Raw genomic sequence first — 22,653 nt, 5'->3', positions numbered from 1 at the left:
GTACGCTGTCAAGAATACACAAAATTTATGCTATACAGCACAGTTATTTGTCACATAGCCACAGCTACAAAAACATTTACAAACAATAAGGTTAGGGCAAAAAAATAAATGACAAGCATGTCAGTATGTGGAAACCATTACCTCCCATGAATGCCTAAACCACCAAGGCAGCAGGCCGTTGTGTTCTAGATCAGTGCTTGCCAAACTTTAATGTGCATGTAAGTCATTTGGGAATGTTTTCAAAGGTACAGGTTCCAAACGATTCAACAAATCTTGGTTGGGGCCTCATATTCTGCATTTCTAACAAATTCCCAGTGATGTTTATGCTGCTGGTATGCGAGCCATATTTTAAGTAGCAAGTTCAGGTGACGTTTCCCGTAATATACAGAATAACAAAAATTTCAATGTCAAAGGAAAAAGTCTCTCTAAAGGCTACTTGGGTGTGCTCACCAGTGCGGTCCATTAATCAGTACTTTCTATAATTATAATCCAAGTTTTCTACAACATCATATGGATATCTGAAAGATCATCCTATCAAATCTCAGAGGTCAGTTACCACATAGAAAGTAACTCCTAAATGTTTGGAGATGATGATGAAGATCATTCCTCACAGCCTATAAACACATCAAACTATTTTTCATGTAAGACTGAACGTAAATAAAACATTCCCTCGACTACACGTCACTGTCCCTCACTCTTACCACCCCATTTCTCTGCTCAACTTCATAGCAAAGTCCTTTTCTACAACCATCCAATCTCCTGCAATCTCTCTAGTCTTTTGTCTCCAAGTCTCCACCAGAGTTGCTCTTGCCAGAGACTTCCAGACACTTCTCTCTCTTTGTCTTATGAGATTTCTCAGAAGCAGCTGACACAGACCATTCTCCATTGGAGTTCACCTGCTGTAAGCTGGCCGTCAGAGTCCCAGGGTTGAGTGCTCAGACCACGTCTCTTCTCTCCGTACTCTATACTTTCTACCCTATGTCAAGATTGGCAACTCCCAAGTTTTTATCTCCAGCCCTGTCCTCTCTCCTTGTGTATTTAACTACTATCCGAAAGCTTCACTCAAGATGTGTTCTAGGGAGCCAAGTCTTAATCGTCAAAACCAAACTTTTTTGCTTCTTCCTAAATTTGATTCTCTCTCAACTCACAGCTAAATAATGGCATTACTGTTCAATCACAAATACTAGTTATCCTTGACCCCTTGCTTTCTCTCCTATCCAACCATCCAATCTGTCAACAAATTCTGTCAGGTCTGCTTTGAAATCGATTCTCCTCGCGTCACCTCCCCGCTACAAAAGCCCTGCCACCTGTCTCTGCCTCCATTGCTATATCCCTGTCCTCCCTGCTGTGAGAACACAGCAGCCTGGTTACCATTTGCCTTTAATGCGTGCGAATCACCCCCGGCCACCTGGTAAATACAGATAAACAGTCCTTGGCCAACCATGCAGCCTCCTCTTCTACCACTTGTTCCTCCTTGCTTCCCTCCGCTCCAGCTGCAGTGGCCTCCTCACCAGTCTGCACACGTTCCTGCCCTAGCTCTCCTTGCACTCATTCTGTCTGCTGCCCAAAGTGTGCCTCACCCAGTGTACCCTGACTCTGTCTGACCTGCTCCAATATTCCCACTTCAAAAAGACTTCCGTGACCCCACTAAGCCCTCCTACAATTCTCTGTCCTTTTATACTGTTTTATTTTTCTTCTTAACCATGACATTAACCTTTTAGTATATGTATTATATGGGCTTTTCTTTAGCTGACTTTTGTCTATCTCCCCATCAAAACATAAGGTCCATAAGGACAAAAGTTTACCAGCATCTAAACATGCCCAGTGCGAGGGAGGGTCAAGGCTATTTGCAGAACACACCTATGCACACAGGAAGGAAATACTTTCCTCGACAATGAGCATTCTTAGTAGTAACTATAATGTAGTGTGAGGATTAAAGGAACCAATACATGGGAAAGTGCTTAAAATAGACTATTAATATTATGCATTACTTCTGGCTTTTATTATAAGATTCACACCTCACATTCAAAGATCATTTTTCTTCAGTTCAGCCACAACTGAATATACATCCCAATCTTAAAGTTAACATTCTTCATAGTTACATATTTAGCTTTGAATTTATCAGCCAGCTTGTCATTCTATTTACATTTCCACTAAGTTTTCAGAGAGACAGTACACAGCAATTATAGCTTCTAAGATAGTCTGCCAAACTAATTAAACTCAAGCAAAATGTTTCAATTCTATACTAAAGTCTTAAAGCTGTATTTAAATTTTAACGAGGTTTGGATTTAAGGAAATAGCCAATTTTTTAATGATGTAAGTCTAAAGCTTCCTGTTTGTCTAGAACTTATTTATGCTTCTCAACCATGTAAGGATTAAGACTGTGGTACTATATTTCTCTGTCTGTAGTACTATTACTTGTATGCTGCTACTTCTTTGCTAGCTAGCAACAGTAAGCAGCATATAATGAAAACATAGCCACGTTTGGTTCATTTTCACTCCCCACAATGATTCTTTGGAAAGGAATAATGTTGAGTGACCAATCTCTTACCAGTACAGAAACCAAGATTTGCTTTGATCATTTCTAATTATTATGAAGAGTAGAGAAATCTGAGAAACCAGATGGTATGAACATTATTACTTAAGCTATATGAGTGGTAAACTCAATATTCATAAAATATCAGGGGTTACATCAACTGTCCATCACCCTTCTGTGATGGCTTCGTGGATTGTGGAGCCAGGTTTACTGTATTTCTGAGGTTAACTGGCAGTAGCCCTTGGACAAGAAACACTTCTTAATTCATATTTCTACCACTATATTGGGTAAATATCCAGCAAATGCTGGCTGAGTTTATGTCAGTGACTAGTTCATGTAACAGATCTTAGATGGCCCTAAATCTCTGAAGTCTCTGCAACCTTGAAGAGTGAGGTAAATGTCTAACTGAGGGTTATCACTAGTTAGCTAGATCTGTATAGATCTAGCTTTTGAGAGTACCCTAAATAGCAGTAGGTTTTCTCAGTAGGACATTTATCCAACTGAACCCAGTTCTTGGAGTGAAAGTATATTCTAAGCAAGGCTCCCCAATGTGGCTGATATTCTAAGAATCATCAAAATCAACTTTCAGATATTAAGGTAGGATTTTCCTTTTCAAAAGTACAAAAAAGCTCAGAAAGCCATCTATACAAGACCATGCCTTTGTGAAAAACTATACACGTAGATCATTTAAAAACTATAATTTTGAGGAAACTAATTTCTCAGTCATGGATCCTCTAGAAAGAGGCATTTATCACTACGTTAATGCTGGTACAGCAAATTTTTTAAGGCATCATCTAGATTGGTTTTTTTATTTGCAACGTTTTAATAATCAAAGACATATGTTAATAGTTTTGAATACTGAAAATATTCCATTAAAGATGCTTTGAAGCATAGCAGATTACTGGCACTTTACATGAAACTGTAAGAAGAAATGCAATTTTTAGACCCGAGACTTCTTCTAAGTACTGTGTGTCACATGTGGCTGATCAGAGACACACACATTGAGCTGTGCTTCTGCCCTAAGAGCAGGTGAGCATGATCCTGGGACAGAGGCGATAACCTGGTGAATGGAAAGAACTAGAGTACATGATGGGACTTCTGTGTTTTTCTGTCCGTTTTTTTTTTTTTACAGCCTTTGTTTCCTACTTTTACCCTTTTTATTTTAATTTGTCCCAATTTCAAGATTTTATGCATGAATGCTGCCACACTTCATATCTATTCAAGGGGAAATGGGAAATAAAATCACCTTGTATAACTATGACATGAATATGCAGGAGGGGTTATTAAAATCTTTTTGCTTTCATTTTGTTAAGAAAAGTTTTTATAGTTTCAGGAGCTTCCAAGTGAACAAAAAACTTCTCTCCCCAATTTTATTACATTTTTACTAAACCTGTCTTCTTATGGGAGAGTAAATTAATAAAAATTATGCTTCTGTTTTTAAAGAAATAACAATTGTGGTCCTTTTGAAAACTTGATCTTACATGAGGATGAAGGTTCCAACTAGCCCAACAAACAAGGAACACAGACAGGGCGCCTGCATGATTTAGTAAGAGAAATCGTGGGGTGACTTCACAGTGCCCTCTATTGAACATGTGTTGAACATACAACCAAAATTTATTAGAAATAATATAACCAGTCATTAAAAATGGATTCATAAAAACTGGCTAAATGCTTGAAGCCATTTTTTAAAATAAGATGTGGTATAAATGTCAATGATCAACAGGTTTTTCTTTTGAAATTAAAAAGAAGAGGCTAAGCTGTATTTTTACATTTAAATGTTTTGGTTTTTCGGTTTTCCTTATTTTTACTTCATATATGGCAAAAGCAAAAGTGGAGCCCTACCAATCTTGGGAGTGCCATGCCAGTAACTGAACACACAAGCTTGACGGTCTGTCCATAATGGATGTAGCCATCACGAACTGTGAATTCTTCTCCTTCTGATTCATCATCATCCACTGGAGTGGGGATAAAGAGAGAGCAAACAATTATCTTTCAGAATCCATTTAACCTGCTTAAGTGACAAAACTGAACATATCCCTATGTCTTATTATCAAAACAAATTGAACAATTTTACATTGAAAACATCAAGTGCACATTTCTATACTCACAGAGATGAATGTAAAATGCTCCCCACTGCTGAGAACTGGCATGGAAATTACCTCCTTCTACATGCAAGTATCTGGTACTGACTGTCTGGGATCGAAGTCGATTAAACAGAGCCACCTTTGTTCCTGAGGCAATGCATACTGCAAAGAAAAAGTAGCTAATGTTTATGTGATTTGGGGTGGGGGGACCAAAAAGGGCCGCTACCCGGCGAGTAATGCTTATTCTTTATAATAATTTAAGTAACAGATTCTGACAGCAAGTGCTTTAACCTTCAAAGAAAATACGGGTGATAGCCCTTTCCCCCAAAAGTCAAGGTAACGATATAACGTAAGCCAAACTAATCATTCTTAAATGAGAGCCGCACAATGTGTTAAATGCAGAACTGCTCGTCAAAAGGAATTTAAAATAATAAACATGCAACAGTAAGAAATTGATTAAGTAAATGATCATCTCATTCACCTATTTAAATATATCACATCTAAATGCACAGATAAGAAAATACCTTTCTGGAATATTACTGAACGGAAGAGGTAGGCTAGAAAACAATGTATGCTGTAGTTCCATTAGGTGTGTGTGCGTATGTGCACGTGGAGGGGTGGGGGGCGGTGTCCCACACACAATCTCTGGAATATTTTCATAGAAGTTTGGAAGGATATTTGCCAAAAGTTTAGGGCCACTGCCTCTGGAGACTGTGATTTTAGATTTCATTTTTTTTTTTAATACCTTAGAGTATAGCACTGCATGAAATTTCATGATAAAAACACACCATCTCTGTAATTAGGAAAATATTCTGATAGTGAAAGATGTTCTCTGCCATCAAGAAACTTATAATCAATAGAAACACAAAGTTGAAGAGGTTAAATAAAATCCTGTAATTTGGGTTGGACATAACCTAAATACATGGCATTCTATACCTTCTGAGGCAAGAATCCACCACTATCAAAGAGACCCTACCTTGTAGCAACAAAAAAGTAGCAAAGAACAACAAACTTAAACCTGATTAAAACTTCTAAAGTAACTACTGACAGATACTGTCTCCTTGACCATACTGTAGACAGGCTCCTCTGAGCTCTCTTTTTGACCAGGCCTCTTCTTTGGGCCCCAACACCAGCTTGCCTAGCCCACAAGAATCCTGCTCAGTCATCCTCCTACTCTTGACATCAAGTTCTTCCACCTTTTACATCTGATCACTTGCCTTTGGCAAGAATTCTGTTAAGCTAGCTAAGCAAGAACCTCCTTTGCCTTGATGGCTCCCCTAGTAATTTTCCATCCATTGACAACCCCCACCGCCCCCAACATACACACATTCTGCTCCTTGGTGATAAATCCCTGCTTGTCCTTGTATTCCAAATTGAGCTGGCTTCTTTACAGAAGTCTCTTTCCCCCTATTCAAGAGTGCTGAATAAAATCTGTCTTGACCACCATAAAGGTAGTGTCCAAAAGTTTCACTTTGACACTAATTTACAGAAAACATATTAAAACTACACCAAGGAAATGAAATAAACAAAATTCAGTATGTGAAAGTCTCTCATGCCCAAATGATTCAGCCTTTTTAATAACCTACAAGAAGAGAAAGAGAGAGGAAAATGGAGAAGGAAGGTCAATACAATATATATTGTAATACCTTGTAAACCTTATTTGAATTGTTGATTACAACCAAGAATATAAAAAAAAAATGACATTTTAGACAATTTTAAATTTGAATACTGATTACATTTACCCTGGCTTCCTCTGCCAGCTACACTGACCTCCAAACCACCATCAAATGAGAAGACTAAAAGAATTAGAAAAATCACTATTTTGTAGTCCTTCATGCAGTCACCATCAAAGGCTACTAAAACCGCTGGACTAAAGATTGCTGAGGAATGTGAAGATGATATAGCTTAATAACTTACAATAATCATCCTGATGTGACAAGATACTATTACATGACTTCTGAACCAATGGAAATGAACATACATTAGACCAGCTAATTATAAATGAAAGTCTTCAGGTCTAATCACTAGTGCATGGAAAATATGAGAAAACAGTAGAACATGAATCAACCAGATCTAAAATATGGAAACCACATGGGAAAAACAACACAGTCTCTTCAACCGAAGGGGGGAAAAAAAAAAAAAAGACATCAAAGAAAAACAGGCTGGTGGGAGAGAAAAGAATCTATTACAGATTGAGATGTGTGGACTTTGGACCCAGGTTTGAAGAGGCTTGTTTAAAAAAAAAAAAAAAACAACAAAAACAGAACGAAAGAGATTAATTTAGACGGCATGGCAAACTCACACGTGGACTAGCCACTGGTGGCAGTGAGGAGCTACAGTTCACTCTGCTGAGTTGGATGATGCTCAGAGAGAAGGCTGTTAAAAGAGCCACTAATTCAGAAATGGTTGAGAGGCTCTGCCATCTGGGATTTACATTAAAATGTTTTAGCATTTGGGCCTCCACGGTGGCGCAGCGGTTGAGCGCTGGGTTGCGAAGCTGCCCGCAGCCTCTGCAGCGCCGGTTCGATTCCCGGCTGCTCCCCGGCCACCAGAGGAGGGTCCCACATGGCGCGCAGACCTCTCCTGCCGCCCGCTGCTCCCCTCAGCAGTGTACTTCGGTCCTTCTGCCTGCTCTGCTCCCCGCTCTGGCCCTGGTGAATTCTCTCACCCTCCCGCGCTTCTGACTGTACCCAGTGCATGTATAAACAAAAAAAAAAACAAACGAACAAACAAATAAATAAATAAAACATGCCTCTATTTAAAAAAAAAAAAAAAAAATGTTTTAGCATTTGGAAGAGGAAGAGGTTTTGGTGGTGAAGGAGGTAAGAATTAGCAACACTCTTGAGGCAGGTGTCTAGTATCTTACACTACTTTCTTGTTGTTACATATATTTTCACAATTTAAAAAAGAAAAAGAAAAAAGAAAAAAAAAACAGTGCAGGGGTTAAAAAGTAAAACTCAGACAGCATTTATCTTTGGCAATCTATAAGTTTGCTGCTGAGACAGTGCTTTGTGCTACCACCACAATTTAAAATGTTGCGAAGGTTTTTGGAAACCTTTTGCTATAATAACAATTTGATGTAATAACAATTTTCTCAACATGCACTTGATAGTCTGGGTATATCAGTTCTTTGAAGAGGGGATGCTGTTACACATTTGGCATCACTGGCCCAAGACATCCAATGCTGACCTCACTACTCCCATTTTCCCAAATGCCTCTGGGCAACAGTAAGGAACTAACTCTGGCTGAGAACCACACCCTCAGATCTGGCACTGTGTATGTTGTATTAAGAAGAAAAGATAAGAAAGCAGCTTTAACACCTGAAAGTGACCCTTTCAGATAAGGTGAGGACCACAAAAATATTAGTCAAGACTTAACTGACTACCAAAAAGGAATTCCAAAAAATTCAAAAAGACAGGCCTACATACAGTCAGCATTTTTCAAGGACTGCTTCTTCTTGGAAGGTTTGGAGATGACTTTTATCCGCTTGCTGAGGAACACACCGATGTCATCACTGTTGCCGTAGAACATCTTGACAGACAGCATGAAGTGCTTTCTCTTGTCTGAATCAGATATGTACAACGTTTTGGCCGTGCAGTAATTCTGTGAAAGAAAAAGGAGAGTTCCAATAGCACCAAAACCTTGTTGCAATGCACTTAACAGCTCAGTACGGCAGCTGTTAGGTACACTGAAACAGCTGAAATACTCTAGGTTTTTAACCTTGAAAATCTCATGCTGTCAATTTTAATAGCAGACCAAAAATAACAAGTTTTTTTTTCATTTTGCAATCAGCAAAATTATATATAAAATTCAACTGAGTTTTTAGATTCAAAAGTGTGGTAACAGCTTAGAGAAGCTTTGTTCTAAAGAAATCAGATCATAAAAGTTAATAATAGTGATGAGAAAATAAAAACAGCAGAACTATGGATTCACTCTGCTCCTCAACCAAGAAGCTCTCAGACCCAGCACCCGAGAGCTGCTGTGTGGGAGCCACGGGTCCACCACACTTCAGAAAGCAACGGCAGTGAAGTCAAGCCTGAACTGCAGTTGTTTTACAACATAAGGCAAGCTCTAAGAAAATGGGTATCAGGGGCCTACCTGGTGGCGCAAGGGGTTAAGACGCAACCTGTGAAGTAATCCACAGTCACTACAGCATGAGTTCGATCCCTGGCCAGGCCAAGGAGCAAAGCACATGGCGCAGTAGACCTCTCCTGACTCGCCCACTGCTCCCCTCAGCAGTGTACTTCAGTCAATTTGCCTGTTCTGTTCCCTGCTCTGCCTCTGGTGAATCCTCTCAAGCCCCACATCTCTGGCCTATAACCCAGCTCTTGTATGCATAAATAAATAAATCTTTAAAAAAAAAAAAAAAAGAAAGAAAATGGATTGATTCAATATGCCAAAAATGGCATTCAGAGAACAAAAAAAAAAGTCACAAAAATGAAAGCAATTACATTATAATGGAAAAGTTTAAAAATGTTGAAATCACTTAATTTAAATGTTAACATCTTCTGATCTATAGCAGAAGATATAAAAGAGAAATAAAAAAAGAGCAGATAAGACTGAACCCTAAGATCTACAGACAAAGGACTCTAATTTGTTTGGAAAAAAGCAAACTTATATATCTCCTTGAAAAGAAGGAAGCACAGCTCTAATTAAACATGAATAGTTTGACTCTACAAATAATCATATCTGAGATGACTTTTTTTTTAAGATTTATTTATTTATTTGTTTGTTTGTTTGTTTGTTTGTTTGTTTATGCAAGCACTGGGTACAGTCAGAAGCATGGGAGGGCGAGAGAAATCACCAGAGCCAGAGCGGGGAGCAGAACAGGCAGAAACAGACGAAATATACTGCTAAGGGGAGCAGCGGGCGACAGGAGAGGTCTGTGCGCCATGTGGGACCCTCACCAGGTGGCCGGGAATCGAACCGGCGCTGCAGAGGCTGCGGGCAGCTTCACAGCCCAGCGCTCAATCGCTGCGCCACCAGGAGAGGCCCTCTGAGATGACTTTATTAGAACTATTAATTTTTTCTATAAGAGCAATGACCACAAACTATTAAATTCCATTAAGAAAAAAAAAAAAGGAAAAGTCACTGACTCATAAGAAGTATTCTGGCCTTAAGAAAATAAAGAAATTGGGCCTCCCTGGTCGTGCAAGGGGTTAAGCACCGCACTATGAAGCAATCCGTAGCCTCTGCAGCATGAGTTCGATCCCTGGCTGGCTAGGGAGAAACCCACATGGCGAAGCAGACCTCTCCTGTCTCCCCTGCTGCTCCCCTCAGCAGTGTATTTCAGTCCGTCCACCTATTCTGCTCCCTGCTTTGTCTCTGGTGAATCCTCTCCTCCCCACCCCCCACATCTCTGGCCTGTACCCCAGCTCTTGTATGCATAAATAAATCTTAAAGAAAAGAAAGAAAAGCATGTGCTAATCACATTAACAGGTTAATTAACAGAAAATAGCACAGATTAAATCTCTCTCCAAATTAACAAAAGTTTCAACTTGAAATCTCTGAAGATAGGATCTTCAGGCAATAAAAACATTTGCCCTGAAAAGAAAAAGAAACACCAGATATACTGCTGTAAAGATATACTATATAAAATTTCATTTGTAAAGCTGAAATTATAGGGGAAAAAACTCACTAGTAAGAGAGGTATAGGGGATGTAGTTTTTTAAAAAGAAGAAAAACACAAGTGTGCTAATTGGGGAAGTAATTAATGTGTTTGGCTTACCTAGCTCCAGCTATGTAAGATGTAAAATTGAGGAAATGAATATTTAACAAACGTACAACATTATTAAATGAAGTTTCACTCCAAATATTATCAACATACAAATGTCTTGACTATAAACTTAAAGGGATATATATATATATTTATACACACACAGTAACTTTATTATAATGAACATTTTAAATAAGTACAAATAACCAACAATGCAAAATAAATACCCCATCGTTCACAATAATGCCTAATTATACTCCTCAATAAACAGACTGTTGGAAGAAAACAATATTACATTAAATGAATGGACAGACAGACGCCAAGTTGTCTCTTTCCAAAGCTTAGCATCCCCCTGCTCAGGGACCCGCCCACACATTCCATATTCTTATTATACCTTCAAGCTCCAAGCACATGATTAGGTTGCTCTCTCCGGAAAGCTTTCTGATGACTCTCCACAAGTCTTATTTTACACAGACTTCTCTAATAGCCCCTTTCATGAAACTAAGTATTAACATATACTTTAAGCTATTAGATAGTGTAGTACCCTACTAGTAGGTATTTTAAATACTAGATGCTCAAACTCTTAGGTATTCTTTTCCTCTTCTTTGAATTTCTAGGATTTAGAAAAGGATATAATGATACAAAATGAAGGAAGATGTACCAAGCTGTAACGCTGGGAAAGGCAACTGGGAGTGCTGTTTGTTACTGCCTCCCTGAAATTGGTTCAAGCAAGAATGCTGTTCACTTTACACAGTTTTATTTATACATGTGTGTACATGTATGCGTGTGTGTGCGCAAACACATGTAGCTTGAATTCCTAGTTTCTCACTACCTGTCTAATCTATTAATCATTCAGAGTACCAAATGCCTAGATGCATGGCTTGGAGACATATAACTCTAAGACTTTCTATGTAACAGAAATACGGTAAGAGATGGCTGAGGCCTTTCAGATCAAACTACTGCGTAGTTATATTCTTTACTTTGGCTCTGGGGTCATAATTTAGAAATATATTTTTACAGCTCTATTTTCTTTTAAGATAAAACAACCTTTACTGTAGTAAGTTTATCCCAAACCTAATTTAAAATACATAGCTGACAAGTTATACTGATAAAAATTATAGACACAAATGAAATATATGCAAATTTGAATGAGGTTAAGATCCAGACTTCTTAGTAATCATTATCTATAAAATGACTAAAATTGAATTTGAGAGTAAAAATCCCCCCTATTTTACAGCCCTCAACATCACCTTCCAACCCCCATGTCTAGGGCCAACTACAACACAGCAAACACTAACATATACAACAAAGACTTACTGAATGGGGAAATAACATTCTATGCACAGTTTTTTAAAACATTCATGGTCATTGAGATCAGAACTAACCATTTGTCAGATTTTAGTGTCAAAGAAAAATAGTTAAATGCTAAATTACTGAAGAACTATTTTTGAATACCAAAGGTACAAATAGAAATGCCTGCTTTCCAAATTTACAAAATATAATTAGTAAAACGAATTCATAAATTTCACTCCCTCGCAAATTAATCAAACAAAATTCTTAAAAGTCTGAGTAAAGGTGACTCTGACTGGTCTTGTCTATATAGCACAGTTCTATAGTTCTGCTCTATATGGCAGCTAAATGAGACATTTATGACCTTTTTTAACTTAGGCAAAGGTATCCTGGAATTTATATAATCCACAATACTTCTAGTCTAAGACTAGGAGAGCAAAGTAAAACATGATCCAACACTGTGTTTTCACTGTTACTTAAATACCATGCCCCTGTCAGACAAATGAGCAAATGGCCTCCTAAATATATTATCAGCTTCCAATAGAAATGTGATTTATAGCTGCCAAAATTCCTAGCAGGCTGATGAAGCTTACTGTGTGCCACCTATATATGTCAACAGCTGGTGTTCCATGAATCAGACCACAGCTATTTTATAAGCTTATTTCTGGTTCTGATTTATATATTCAAGAAACTGCTACCAAGAGCTATAAAAGAAAAAATTGCCATCACAAAAGCCAATAAGCGACTGTAATCTGGGATTATGTGCCCTTCACAGGGAAGCAGTGCAGTCTTAATTTTTAATTTACCTTTCCTTCCAAGTTCAGCTGCTGCATTTCTTGGTCACTATTTCCTATTCCAATAAATGCACATGGTTGAGACTCTTGTTCAGAACAACCGTCACGTTCCATTTGTTCTTTTTTTTTCTTCCATCCACTGCCCATGAGATAGACACAAGGAGGAGGGCAAAAAAACCTGAAGCAATGGAGAAACCCCAAAACAATGCAATGAGATTTAAGAAAGCATTTCCTCTTCTTGAAGATATGAATAGAAAATTATATTTACCTGGACTAATAAATTAGCTTATTATGTTAAAATGAAACACTCTGTTGACGGCTTTTGTAACGCAAATAACAAAGCCCACAGTACAGAAATCAAGACTTTCTCAAAAATTATTTGTTTAGGTCAGGTTCATTTATACTGGAGTTATATTTTAAGAACTGGGAGCACTCTCTTTAAATTTTCATACAGTTAGAAATTCTAACCATTGGTGCTCAACAAATCCAGTGTATCCTAATACAAAACATTTACACACTGCTACAGAATCTACAATTACTGGTTCAGTCTTCTCAAAAGGATGTATTAATAACTGCTGTCTTTGATATTATACTTTATTTGATGATTAACCTGGAAAACAGAGCAATGGCCAAAGCAGAAACTTTCAAATTATTAATAAAACCATGTAGATTGAAGTAAAATGGATCGCTGGCTTGCTGTGTCTTATATATCTAAACCCCAAATGCCTGGTGTATGGGGATACCTAAAAGAATACACTGTATCCTTTCAACTCATAGACTGCCAACAGGTTTGTTTTGGTAGTTGCCAAAAACCCGCCCTCGTAAATTCTTCCCACCTAGAATGCTTCCCTATAATCTTCTCTTTAGCAATTAAAAAATATCTGTTTCAAAGTCTGGCTCAAGCCCTATATTTTACATAGTTCAGACCATCAATCCAGCCTTTACATAGGGTATAATTCACTTTTTCTCAATTATACATGCTGACTTATGCATGCTTTAAAATGTCTACACCACGTCTCAGGAAGGGGTCTGAAAACTGAAATACATAGTCAAACAGGCAAGTAAACTCACATAGCAGTCAGGCAAGCAATTAAAATGGGTGAACCAGAAGTACAATAAATAAGTAGGAATATTTTTCCATGGACTCTTTTTACTTGTAACACACAGCCCCACTCTTTGTATAGTTAAGGGTGTAGCAAAGTTTTTCTTACTACTCTTTATCCCACTCTATCAAAGCAAGAGTTTAAATGCAGGGCCAGCACCGGGGAGTGACACAACAGGCCACGGGCGTGGCATCGTGGGCGTGAACCCACTCACACCCTGAAAGGAGGGCAAGAGGGCCGAGCACTGACCACACCCTCTGAGGAGTCAACAGATGCCTGAAATCCAACTTTATGGCAAATTCCTAATTTTAAAATTTGGCGACTAATTTATATTTTTAATACTTCGTCGGCCAACAATACATAACTTTCTCAGAACGGGGATGTGAACATGTGCACACGCAGGCACTGCCGAGCTGAACCCGGCCTTCAGCTCCTCTTCCTACAGACACTGACTTCCTGTTTGCGCCCCCTCAGTGCCTACTACCATACTGACTGAACTGAATCAGTATATATAATGGTACCAATTTCTTGCTCAACTTTTAGTAAAAAGACTATTTAGAAGCAATTTAAATATAATCTACAAGTGGACTGGGTTTAATACTCATTAATTCACCCAATTATTTATTATATCCCTAGTCTTACCGGGTACTGGGAATATAGTAGTTTAAAAGAAGGATAAAATTTTCTGTCCTGGGAGAACTCACAGTCTAATAGGAGAGACAGAGAATCACAAACAATAAAGGGTAAAATAAAGCATATACTGCTAGCTGGCGTTAAGTACCATGGGAAAAAATACAGTAGGGAAGGGGCATTAAAATTTATCAATAGAAGACCCAGGTGGCCAGGAAAAGCTTTCTTAAGGAGACCTTCAGTCACAACCTAATGACATGGTTATTGGTGCTTGGAGCAAAGGGATTTCAACAGAGAAAAGCAAGTGCAAAGGGCCTAGAGTAGGAAGAACTATCAGGGCCAGTGGGAAAACAACAGACTGGAGTGAGTGGGACAATGAAGACAGAGAATAATAGCTGAAGCCAGAGGTCATGGGGAAAACAGAACCAGCTAGCCAAGCTGAGTGAGGAGGAAGCCTCTGGAGTCTTTCCAAACGTACCCAAACAGAAAAAAGTCAGAGAGGCTCTCATGCCTGTATACGCTCGCTGTGGCCACGGTCGTAGAGGTCATAGCTGAGGTGGTGGCTAAGCTCCAGGTCACTCCAAGTTTGGAGGGATGCCTAGATTAGCTGGGCTACTTCTCGAGTTGGCTCCGATCGAGTCTGCACCCAGGATCTTTCTGGCCTATAAACCTGGGAGCCACCCAATGCTTACCGTGGCACAGACTCAAAAGACGTTAGCTGGCACACTACGGGGAGGTTGAGATGGCATGATTTTGAAAACTCGTTTCCTAACTGTATTTTATTGAATACTGATATTAACACTCCTGAGTGAAACTCGAAAGACTGTGTTTCAGGATCGTATAGCTAACATAGTAGTCAAATCTCAACAAGTTATCATAAAAGGTACTTTTATTTCACATCTGAATAAAGAGGGCTATAAAAGACTAGGCAATGCTGGTTTTCTCAAGAATACTATGATAAAATAGAATGAAACTAATAGAGCATAAAATTAGACAGGTTGACAAGAAATTCTTAATCACTCAAAGCAATGACCAAGGTTCTATATTGAAAGTGCTTTCTAATCATGTAGTAAGTTTAAGAAAAAACTCTGTAGCTGCCTATGAGCTAGCCTTATTTTATATGAACTCTACCAATGATTCAAAAAGTTGTGATTCAAGAAAATAGCAAATCCAATATAATCTTACCATTAAGATATTTTTATAATGTGATGAAATCACATTTTAAACATCCCAATATTGCCACCAAAAGAGCTAATGAATAAAATTTTCATTTCCACAGGCTTCAGCAGTAATATGATATTCAAAAAGTATATATACAAAAAAAGGAAGAATATAGATAAAAGAAACAATGGCGGGGAGGGGATAGGAACAGAAGGCCACCTAATTAACAAAAGAAAAGTTTAAATGCACCATTATATGGTGTGTGAAATTGATGATGTTTTTGAATTTGGACAGTTGGTCGACATGCATCAAACACTCAATGAAAAGTCTGACCAACAAGTGCCAGCTTACAGAACTAACAGCTGCTGTAAAAGGATATCCTATGAAAAACAATGTGCTTTATTTCCTAACCTTTCTCAGCAGCTATGACAATGCTGTTTCTGCCACTTGGTGGCGATAAGCACACATATATGATTTTATCATTTCCTAGATCAAACAATTAGTCTTTATTTTCAGAGAATGATTCAACAACTTTTTCCTCAAATCTTGAGAGGTCTGGAAAACACCTTACAGATTTAAATAAGTCTTTTATTCAGCTAATACAGAAAATAAATTGTCAGACAAAAATCCAAACACCATTTACATATCTGACTGCTTTTTATAGAATCTCATTGCCCTTTGGTAATTATACAATTCAAAAGCAAAAAAATGGAAACTTTTTGCACACCACAGTCCCTCATTAGCACACACCCTCAGTATGACTTTAGAATCACAGTCTAAATGGCTCTACCTATCCTCTAGAGGTGCCACGCTCATCTTCGCTACCACCAAGCATCTCCCTTGAAGTGAAGCTGAAGAAATGTTAATGTCAAATGGCATTTTCATGCATTTAATGGAAATTCTCCTCTAGACAAAACTGTCTTTTTCAAAAAGTTTACTTTTCCATCAGGAAAGATCTTCTCTAATGAAAAAGTAAAACAACCTAACATAAATGGGGTATCAGATGTGCTGTGTGCTATGCAAATAAACATTCGTTATTAGGCACAAAAGTTAGTATCAAGAACAATTTGAAATTCTAGGGTAGAATTTCCTGACCAAATATTTCTCGCATCATTCACAGGAGTTATTTTATAAGCCAAGAGAACTGTGGTCATGTCCCCAGGTTACCTCATGCCTTAAAGTCTCAGCAGCTTTTCAGAAAGGACTGCATCTGGGTCAGCAAGAAAAGCAGACATTGCTCCACTGCTGTGTACCCCACCAGTGACTGAGGGACTAGAGTTCAAGGAAGAAGCCTTGTCGGCATCCACGGGGCTGGATGCTATCCCATACTACTTTTTAAAAAAGAGTAATTTTAAAAAGGTTTTCACCTTTGTAAAACGAATGCAGGTCTGTCTACTCTGGAAATTTTAATACAAGTTAAGTAAAAATACAAGAAAGTAGTTACTCTGGCCTCTTCATTTTTTTGGAGGATAAAGGCTTACATTCTTTAAGTTTCCTTTAAGGTTTTAGACTGGCCAGGCCATATACAAATAAGAAAGAATTTAAAATAAAGGCAACCACAATAAAAGATAATCCATTAAAGCACCTATTTTAACTTGATAATCCACTATTGCTTTGAACTCATTTACTTTTAACAGTGACTAACAAATAGAAACCTTATCTGCACAAAATTTTTTGCGTAGCTCTTTCTCTTCTATAATTGCCACCAGGTCTGTCATCCACCACAGTATTAAATGACATGTGACTTTTTAAACTTCCAGTTAAGATCCTTTTGCATAGGATCTGGTACCTATTAGGTCATCAGAAATAAAGAACAATTTAGTTAATGAATGAATCCAACTATACAAAAATGCATTTTCAAAGAGAGAGACACAGAGAGAGAGAGAAATGCAGTACTACCTGTCTATTCATATTTCCATTAGGTCCAGCTCAGTCTCACTCAGCTAATGGTAAAAGGGATAATAATCGTTGGCAGACTTAAAGCTTACAAAGCTGGTTTTCTTTACCTTTTCCATCCCAAGCCCTACTTGTAGATAACCATCACTTTGAACACAAAAAGGAAGGCTATAAAAATGAGGGTAATAGAAATTTGGAATTATATACCCAGGAGTACCAATCTTGGCTTCACTGATTCCTAACTAATGTGAAACTGGGCATAGTCAAAGTCTCTGGTCTCTAGTTTCCTCATTCAAAGAATGAAGATTATAATGTGCCTACTTTATAAAATTATTCTGAGGCATTTCCAGAACAATGTCTGACTCATGATTGGAGTTGAAGAAAGCAAAGCTGTTTCTTCTCAGCTTGCACTATGAAGCGCAAGGCTAGCCTGACTCCTCTCAATTAATCAGTGTTGACCTGTTCTGTTTTGTTTAGAAAACAGAACAGCCTAAGTAACATGTTCATTATTGGGAAAAAAGTACTGACTATCCAGTATCAGCTTCATAAAGAGTCACTACCTTGATTTTACTGCCATGTTAGACTGTGGCCACACTGGCTTCTAACCTCTTCCCATGTTTAACCCTAATCAAACTCGTGTTTCATTAGTAAAACAAAATCATCAGCTATTTAGCAAACTTGAATAACGATTCAAAAAAACAACACTTGGCAGCAGGAGCCCTAACATTGTTTTCACTTGTGCACCCTCTTAGAGGATAAGACTGTCAATTAAGTAGCTTCCTCTTCGTTTCAGTTCAAATTTTGAGGCCTTTAAAAAGAATGACTTAATTTCCTCATAATATGTACATTAATTCTACAGTAACATTTCCCTTCTCTTATGCATATGCTAAGACTTCCCTTTATCTCACATAGATTCTACTCATTCTATTGAGGGGAAGGATGTCCTGAACAACTCCTAATAGGTTTTATGGACCCCACTCCCACCCCCGACCAGAGAGATCCAAGTCACCAAGGACTGCACATTCCATAATGCCATCGTCACCAAAGGCAGGACTGCTGGGAACTAAGCCTGGAGGTAAGCAGCCAGGTTGGTATATAACCAGACGTGGGGTTGGGGGTGCTTGTTTCTTGCCAGCCTTTTTGTGCGTGCCTGCAGTTGAGTCTCATAATTATAAGTCCCTTTTAAGCGCACAAGTGAGGACCCACAGTTAGGCCAACCCGTTTCACTCTGGGGTTGCCCCGTAACAATTCCTTTCAACCCAATACCCACACCTGAGTTTTCATTCCTTATCCTATTTCATGTTGGTGCCTCCTTTAGTCAGTCCAAAAAAAATCTTCCCCAAGCCACCTCTGTCCATAAAAACTTAATAGAAAAATGTGAGACTTGAAAAACCATTAACAAGAAAAATCCAGAAACCAAGTAAAAAAACAAAGTCCACAACCATACACAAAAATTATGAAATTTAAAAAATACTGTGACAAGTATTAAACATAAAGGTCACTTAATGATGACTTCATCTTGGCTCATCTGAGGCACAGGTCCTCTCCATGGTACTCCCTCCATGTGTCTGAGAGGACCCCTACATGCACAAGTGAAGATACGGAGGGTTGAGACCTCTTTAAAATTACCCCAGTTCAACCTGGGCTTGTTTCTGTCTTTTCCTTGCTAAAATAGTATTTTTGGGGCGCCTCCCTGGTGGCTCAAGGGGTTAACACACAAACTATGAAGCTGTCCGTAGCCTCTGCAGCATGAGTTCGATCCCCAGCCAGCCAGGGAGCAACTTACACGGTGCAGCAGACCTCTCCTGACTCACCCGCTGCTCCCCTTAGCAGTGTGCTTCAGTAGCTCTGCCTGTTCTGTTCCCTGCTCTGTCTCTGGTGAATCTTTTAAACCACCCCACCCCCCTACCTCTGGCCTGCACCACAATTCTTGTATACATAAATAAATAAATCTTTTTAAAAAATAGTGTTTTGGAGGTTGCTACTGCCTATAAAATTGCCTATAAAATTTTCCACCCAAAGAAAAACTACTTTGCAAATGAACTAATATGTGACAGAAATACTTAGGGAACATCATGCAGTCCAAAAGAAAAATCACGAACTATTTTGTAAAATCGGGGGTTTAGTAAAATGATCTTTGCTGAATGTGCCACAATTCACTTTGTTTCTCCCCTTCAATAGACACAAACCACATATTTTTCATTCTGTACTTGCACATTATGTAGTAATGAAGCTATCCTCTTACTTATTAGATAGCATTTACAAATTCACGTAGCAGTTACCATTAACCATCCATCAGAAAAACAATCTTACCGTTTCTCATTTCCATATGACTTCTGTGCAACTTTTGCATGAAGAATAAGCACTGTTTGATCCCCTCGCTCTTTTAAATAATTTCGCATAGCTTCCCTAAAATAAAATGTAAATTACAGGGGTGAGATGTAGAATATTACTCGTGCACTGAAATGTGAAGAATACTTGTATTTCTTCAAGCAAGTAAATCTGACAACAAAAACAATACAGCAATACCCATGAACTGAATTACACAACGGAGTAATAACCACTGCTCATCTTCAATTCCATTCCTTAGAAGAAACTGTCCCTTTGCTTGGAATTTATGAGTAACTATTAAAAAACATTACAACTTTTAGAAAAACTACAATCACCATTATATTTATAATATGGCTTTAAAGTGTTTATAAAATTAATGACGTGCAATAGTTTTGCATTTAATAATGTACCACCAGCTCCTCTCCCCAGTGTTTTAAATTCACTACAGTCATGACTTATATTATGACATAGTCTTAAAATAACCCCAGATAAGGACTAAGAAAGGCTATCATTTATATTTATCTTGATGGTCATTACAAATGTACAGTAAAATTTGATAAAGAGAATTCAAATTAGTGAAAAACAACTGGAATGAATTTGGGGAAAAAATAACAATTTTAATTCTTCCATGTACAAATTACTCCAACTACCTATTTATTATGAAACTATTATTCAAAGAAGGTTCAATTTCTTAAAGATATTTATTGACATTTTGCTAAGTTATACCTTAAAGAATACAAAGTCTACACAGATGATACTCTGATAATTCTGAGTCAGCAGAATCCCAATTCTTGAGATGTTTTTAGTACAAAACTAAAGCAAAGGTACTTCAAAGACAATGATCAAGAAATACTTTTAATAAATTAAATGGTCTTTAAATTTACATTATAAGTAGTAGACAAATGTACAGGAGGGCAGTTACAATGTATGTCAGTAAATATGGGGAATTCCACAGAGCTGTAGTACTTAAAAACTAAATAGCCTGGGGCAAATCATTTAACCTTATCCAGCCTTGGTTTCTGTATCTGATAATAACAGAATATAATGCTGACCTGACACAGAGTGACTATAAGGACTAAATGAGATAATCTAGAGGTCAAGCTAGAGGATTCATGACTATTGACTAAAAACCTGTTATCTGCAAGGCAGGGCATTAAACTGGAGTCCATCCAATAGATTGAGTATATGTGCTGCCGAAGCGAGCACTCAATAGATTGAGGACTAATCCTTACCCGAGAAAGAGCTCAAAGTGCACTGGAAACCAGAGTTTGGAAAATGACACTTTAATGAAATATATGATTGAAATACAGGTATGAACAAAAGGCAGACAGACGGAATGTCTATATAAAGGATTACATGCTAGCAAAAAATTTCTTAGAAAAGCTAAATTCTGGAGGAAGAGGCGTAGACACAGTCAGTGGGAGAAGAGAACAAGGAATGCAGTCAGGAAAGGCAGGGTGCAGTGAGAGATTCAGGCTAAAGAGTCAGGCAGCCACGACAACAAAACAGCAGCAACTAATATTTCTGGATGACTGACTATGCGCCAGGTCCTGAACTAAGCACTTTAAATGAATTATTTCATTTAATCCGCATAATCCAAAAAGGTAAGTATTGTTAATACCATTTCGAATGTCTTGCTCAATGTCTTACAATTAATAAAATGGCAGTCAGGAATTGAAATAAATCCTCTAAGATTCTACAGTGAGTCACAGCAATGAATAAAGCTGACAAGTTGGGTAGAGTCAGATTTGAAAAATTTGTCAAATTCTTTAAAAAAAAAATCTGACATTTGTAAACTTAAATACTGATGATAAAGGTTTAAACTAACTCAAGTATTACCCTATGATAAATAATGAGAAAAGATGTAGCAGTAATAAAATTCTTAAGAGACCTAAAGAAAAACTAACAACATCAACAAAAAACACCCCACCATGATACGGAACTTGAGTTTTCTATATACAGAAAGGGCAGTGAGAGATCATGATGGTTTTTTTAAAGATACAATTAATTTTCCACTTTAGTTAATTCTACAGGTGGAACAAAAAAGGACTAGAAAAGAAGCAAGACAAATTCAAGAAAAGAGGCTGACACACTAAGAATGAAAGGTAATAGGAGACAGTAGGGGGAAGAGAGGAAAAGACTTAATACTTCAAAGATCTGCTGTGGGGAATAAATGGGTATATATGTAATATGTTCTGCTTGACAAATAACACTCTGAAGTGTCCTGAACCTCCAACCTGGAAGTACCTAAAGGCTGTTGGACGACCTCTGTAGTTCCAGAGAGGTGTCTGGGTTGTGAAAGTGGGAATTGCTGGTACGCCTTTGGCAAGTGAAGCTGTGGAAATAAGATCTCCCAGGAAGAAAACACAGTGACAGGAGTCAAGAAAATGTATATTAGAAAAGGAGAAGGGCTGGAAAGGGGTAGAATGGAGACTATTCTTAGGTGCTATGAAAGGAGTGACTGCAAAAGAGAGTAACAATGAAAGGTGACATGCTGCAGAGGCTAACAGATGCCAGCTAACAGCAGGTCTTAGAAACTTTTTGTAAAATGAGGTTGTCTAATGGGTAAGAAAATAACAGTGGATAGTAGAAAAACCCTCTAGGGAATGGCGAAAGCAACTAACTATGGGCAGGTAAAGATAAGTATCAAAGAACCACCAGCTAATGTTGGACTCCATGAATGACAAGGCAATTCCCACCAATACTCCATGGTGGAGTATAGCCAGCATATTCTCAAACCTGCTGTGTGCTGGACATTAAGTGCAGCCTAGAGAGGGTAACATTGACAAGATCTGAGGTGTTGTTTAGTCAGGTGACTGACCATAGAGTTCAGGGTTGACAAGAAAGCACAGAGAATTTAGAAGGCCAGTATCTTAACAAAACAGACACAGAAGTCATCCCTGATATTAAACATGAAAAGTTGCTATACACTTGAAAGAAAAAATTTAGGGTGTATCTGCCCACCCTAAATTCTGTTGCATTTATAGTCCCTATTATATCATTTGGCTTTACTTATTTGTCAGACTCCTTGTCAGTTTCTCTCATCTTCCCAAACATACTACAAAGTCTTTATGGGCAAGATCCTTATCTCATACTTCTATTCCTTTCGTTC

At 38.0% G+C, this 22,653-nt stretch overlaps 1 protein-coding gene across 4 annotated transcripts in view; it reads right to left on the bottom strand.

Annotated features, from left to right (window-relative positions):
* The window catches only part of RBPJ (recombination signal binding protein for immunoglobulin kappa J region), a 79,610-nt gene that overhangs the window by 2,841 nt on the left and 54,116 nt on the right, over positions 1-22,653 (bottom strand). For all 4 annotated transcript variants that reach the window (XM_037530449.1, XM_037530450.2, XM_037530452.2 and 1 more), the window contains 5 exons: positions 19,524-19,619; positions 12,433-12,598; positions 8,049-8,223; positions 4,645-4,782; positions 4,379-4,491 (listed from right to left, as the gene is read on the bottom strand). In XM_037530449.1, the coding sequence (XP_037386346.1) occupies positions 4,379-4,491; positions 4,645-4,782; positions 8,049-8,223; positions 12,433-12,598; positions 19,524-19,619 (688 nt within the window). The remainder of the gene's footprint in view (positions 1-4,378; positions 4,492-4,644; positions 4,783-8,048; positions 8,224-12,432; positions 12,599-19,523; positions 19,620-22,653) is intronic.

This window comes from Talpa occidentalis, unplaced genomic scaffold (assembly GCF_014898055.3).
Source record: "Talpa occidentalis isolate TD23 unplaced genomic scaffold, MPIMG_talOcc4v2.1 talOcc4.6, whole genome shotgun sequence".
Taxonomy (NCBI): domain Eukaryota; kingdom Metazoa; phylum Chordata; class Mammalia; order Eulipotyphla; family Talpidae; genus Talpa; species Talpa occidentalis.
The sequence above is the reverse complement of the archived record's forward strand: the minus strand, read 5'-3'. Positions and strand labels throughout refer to the sequence as shown.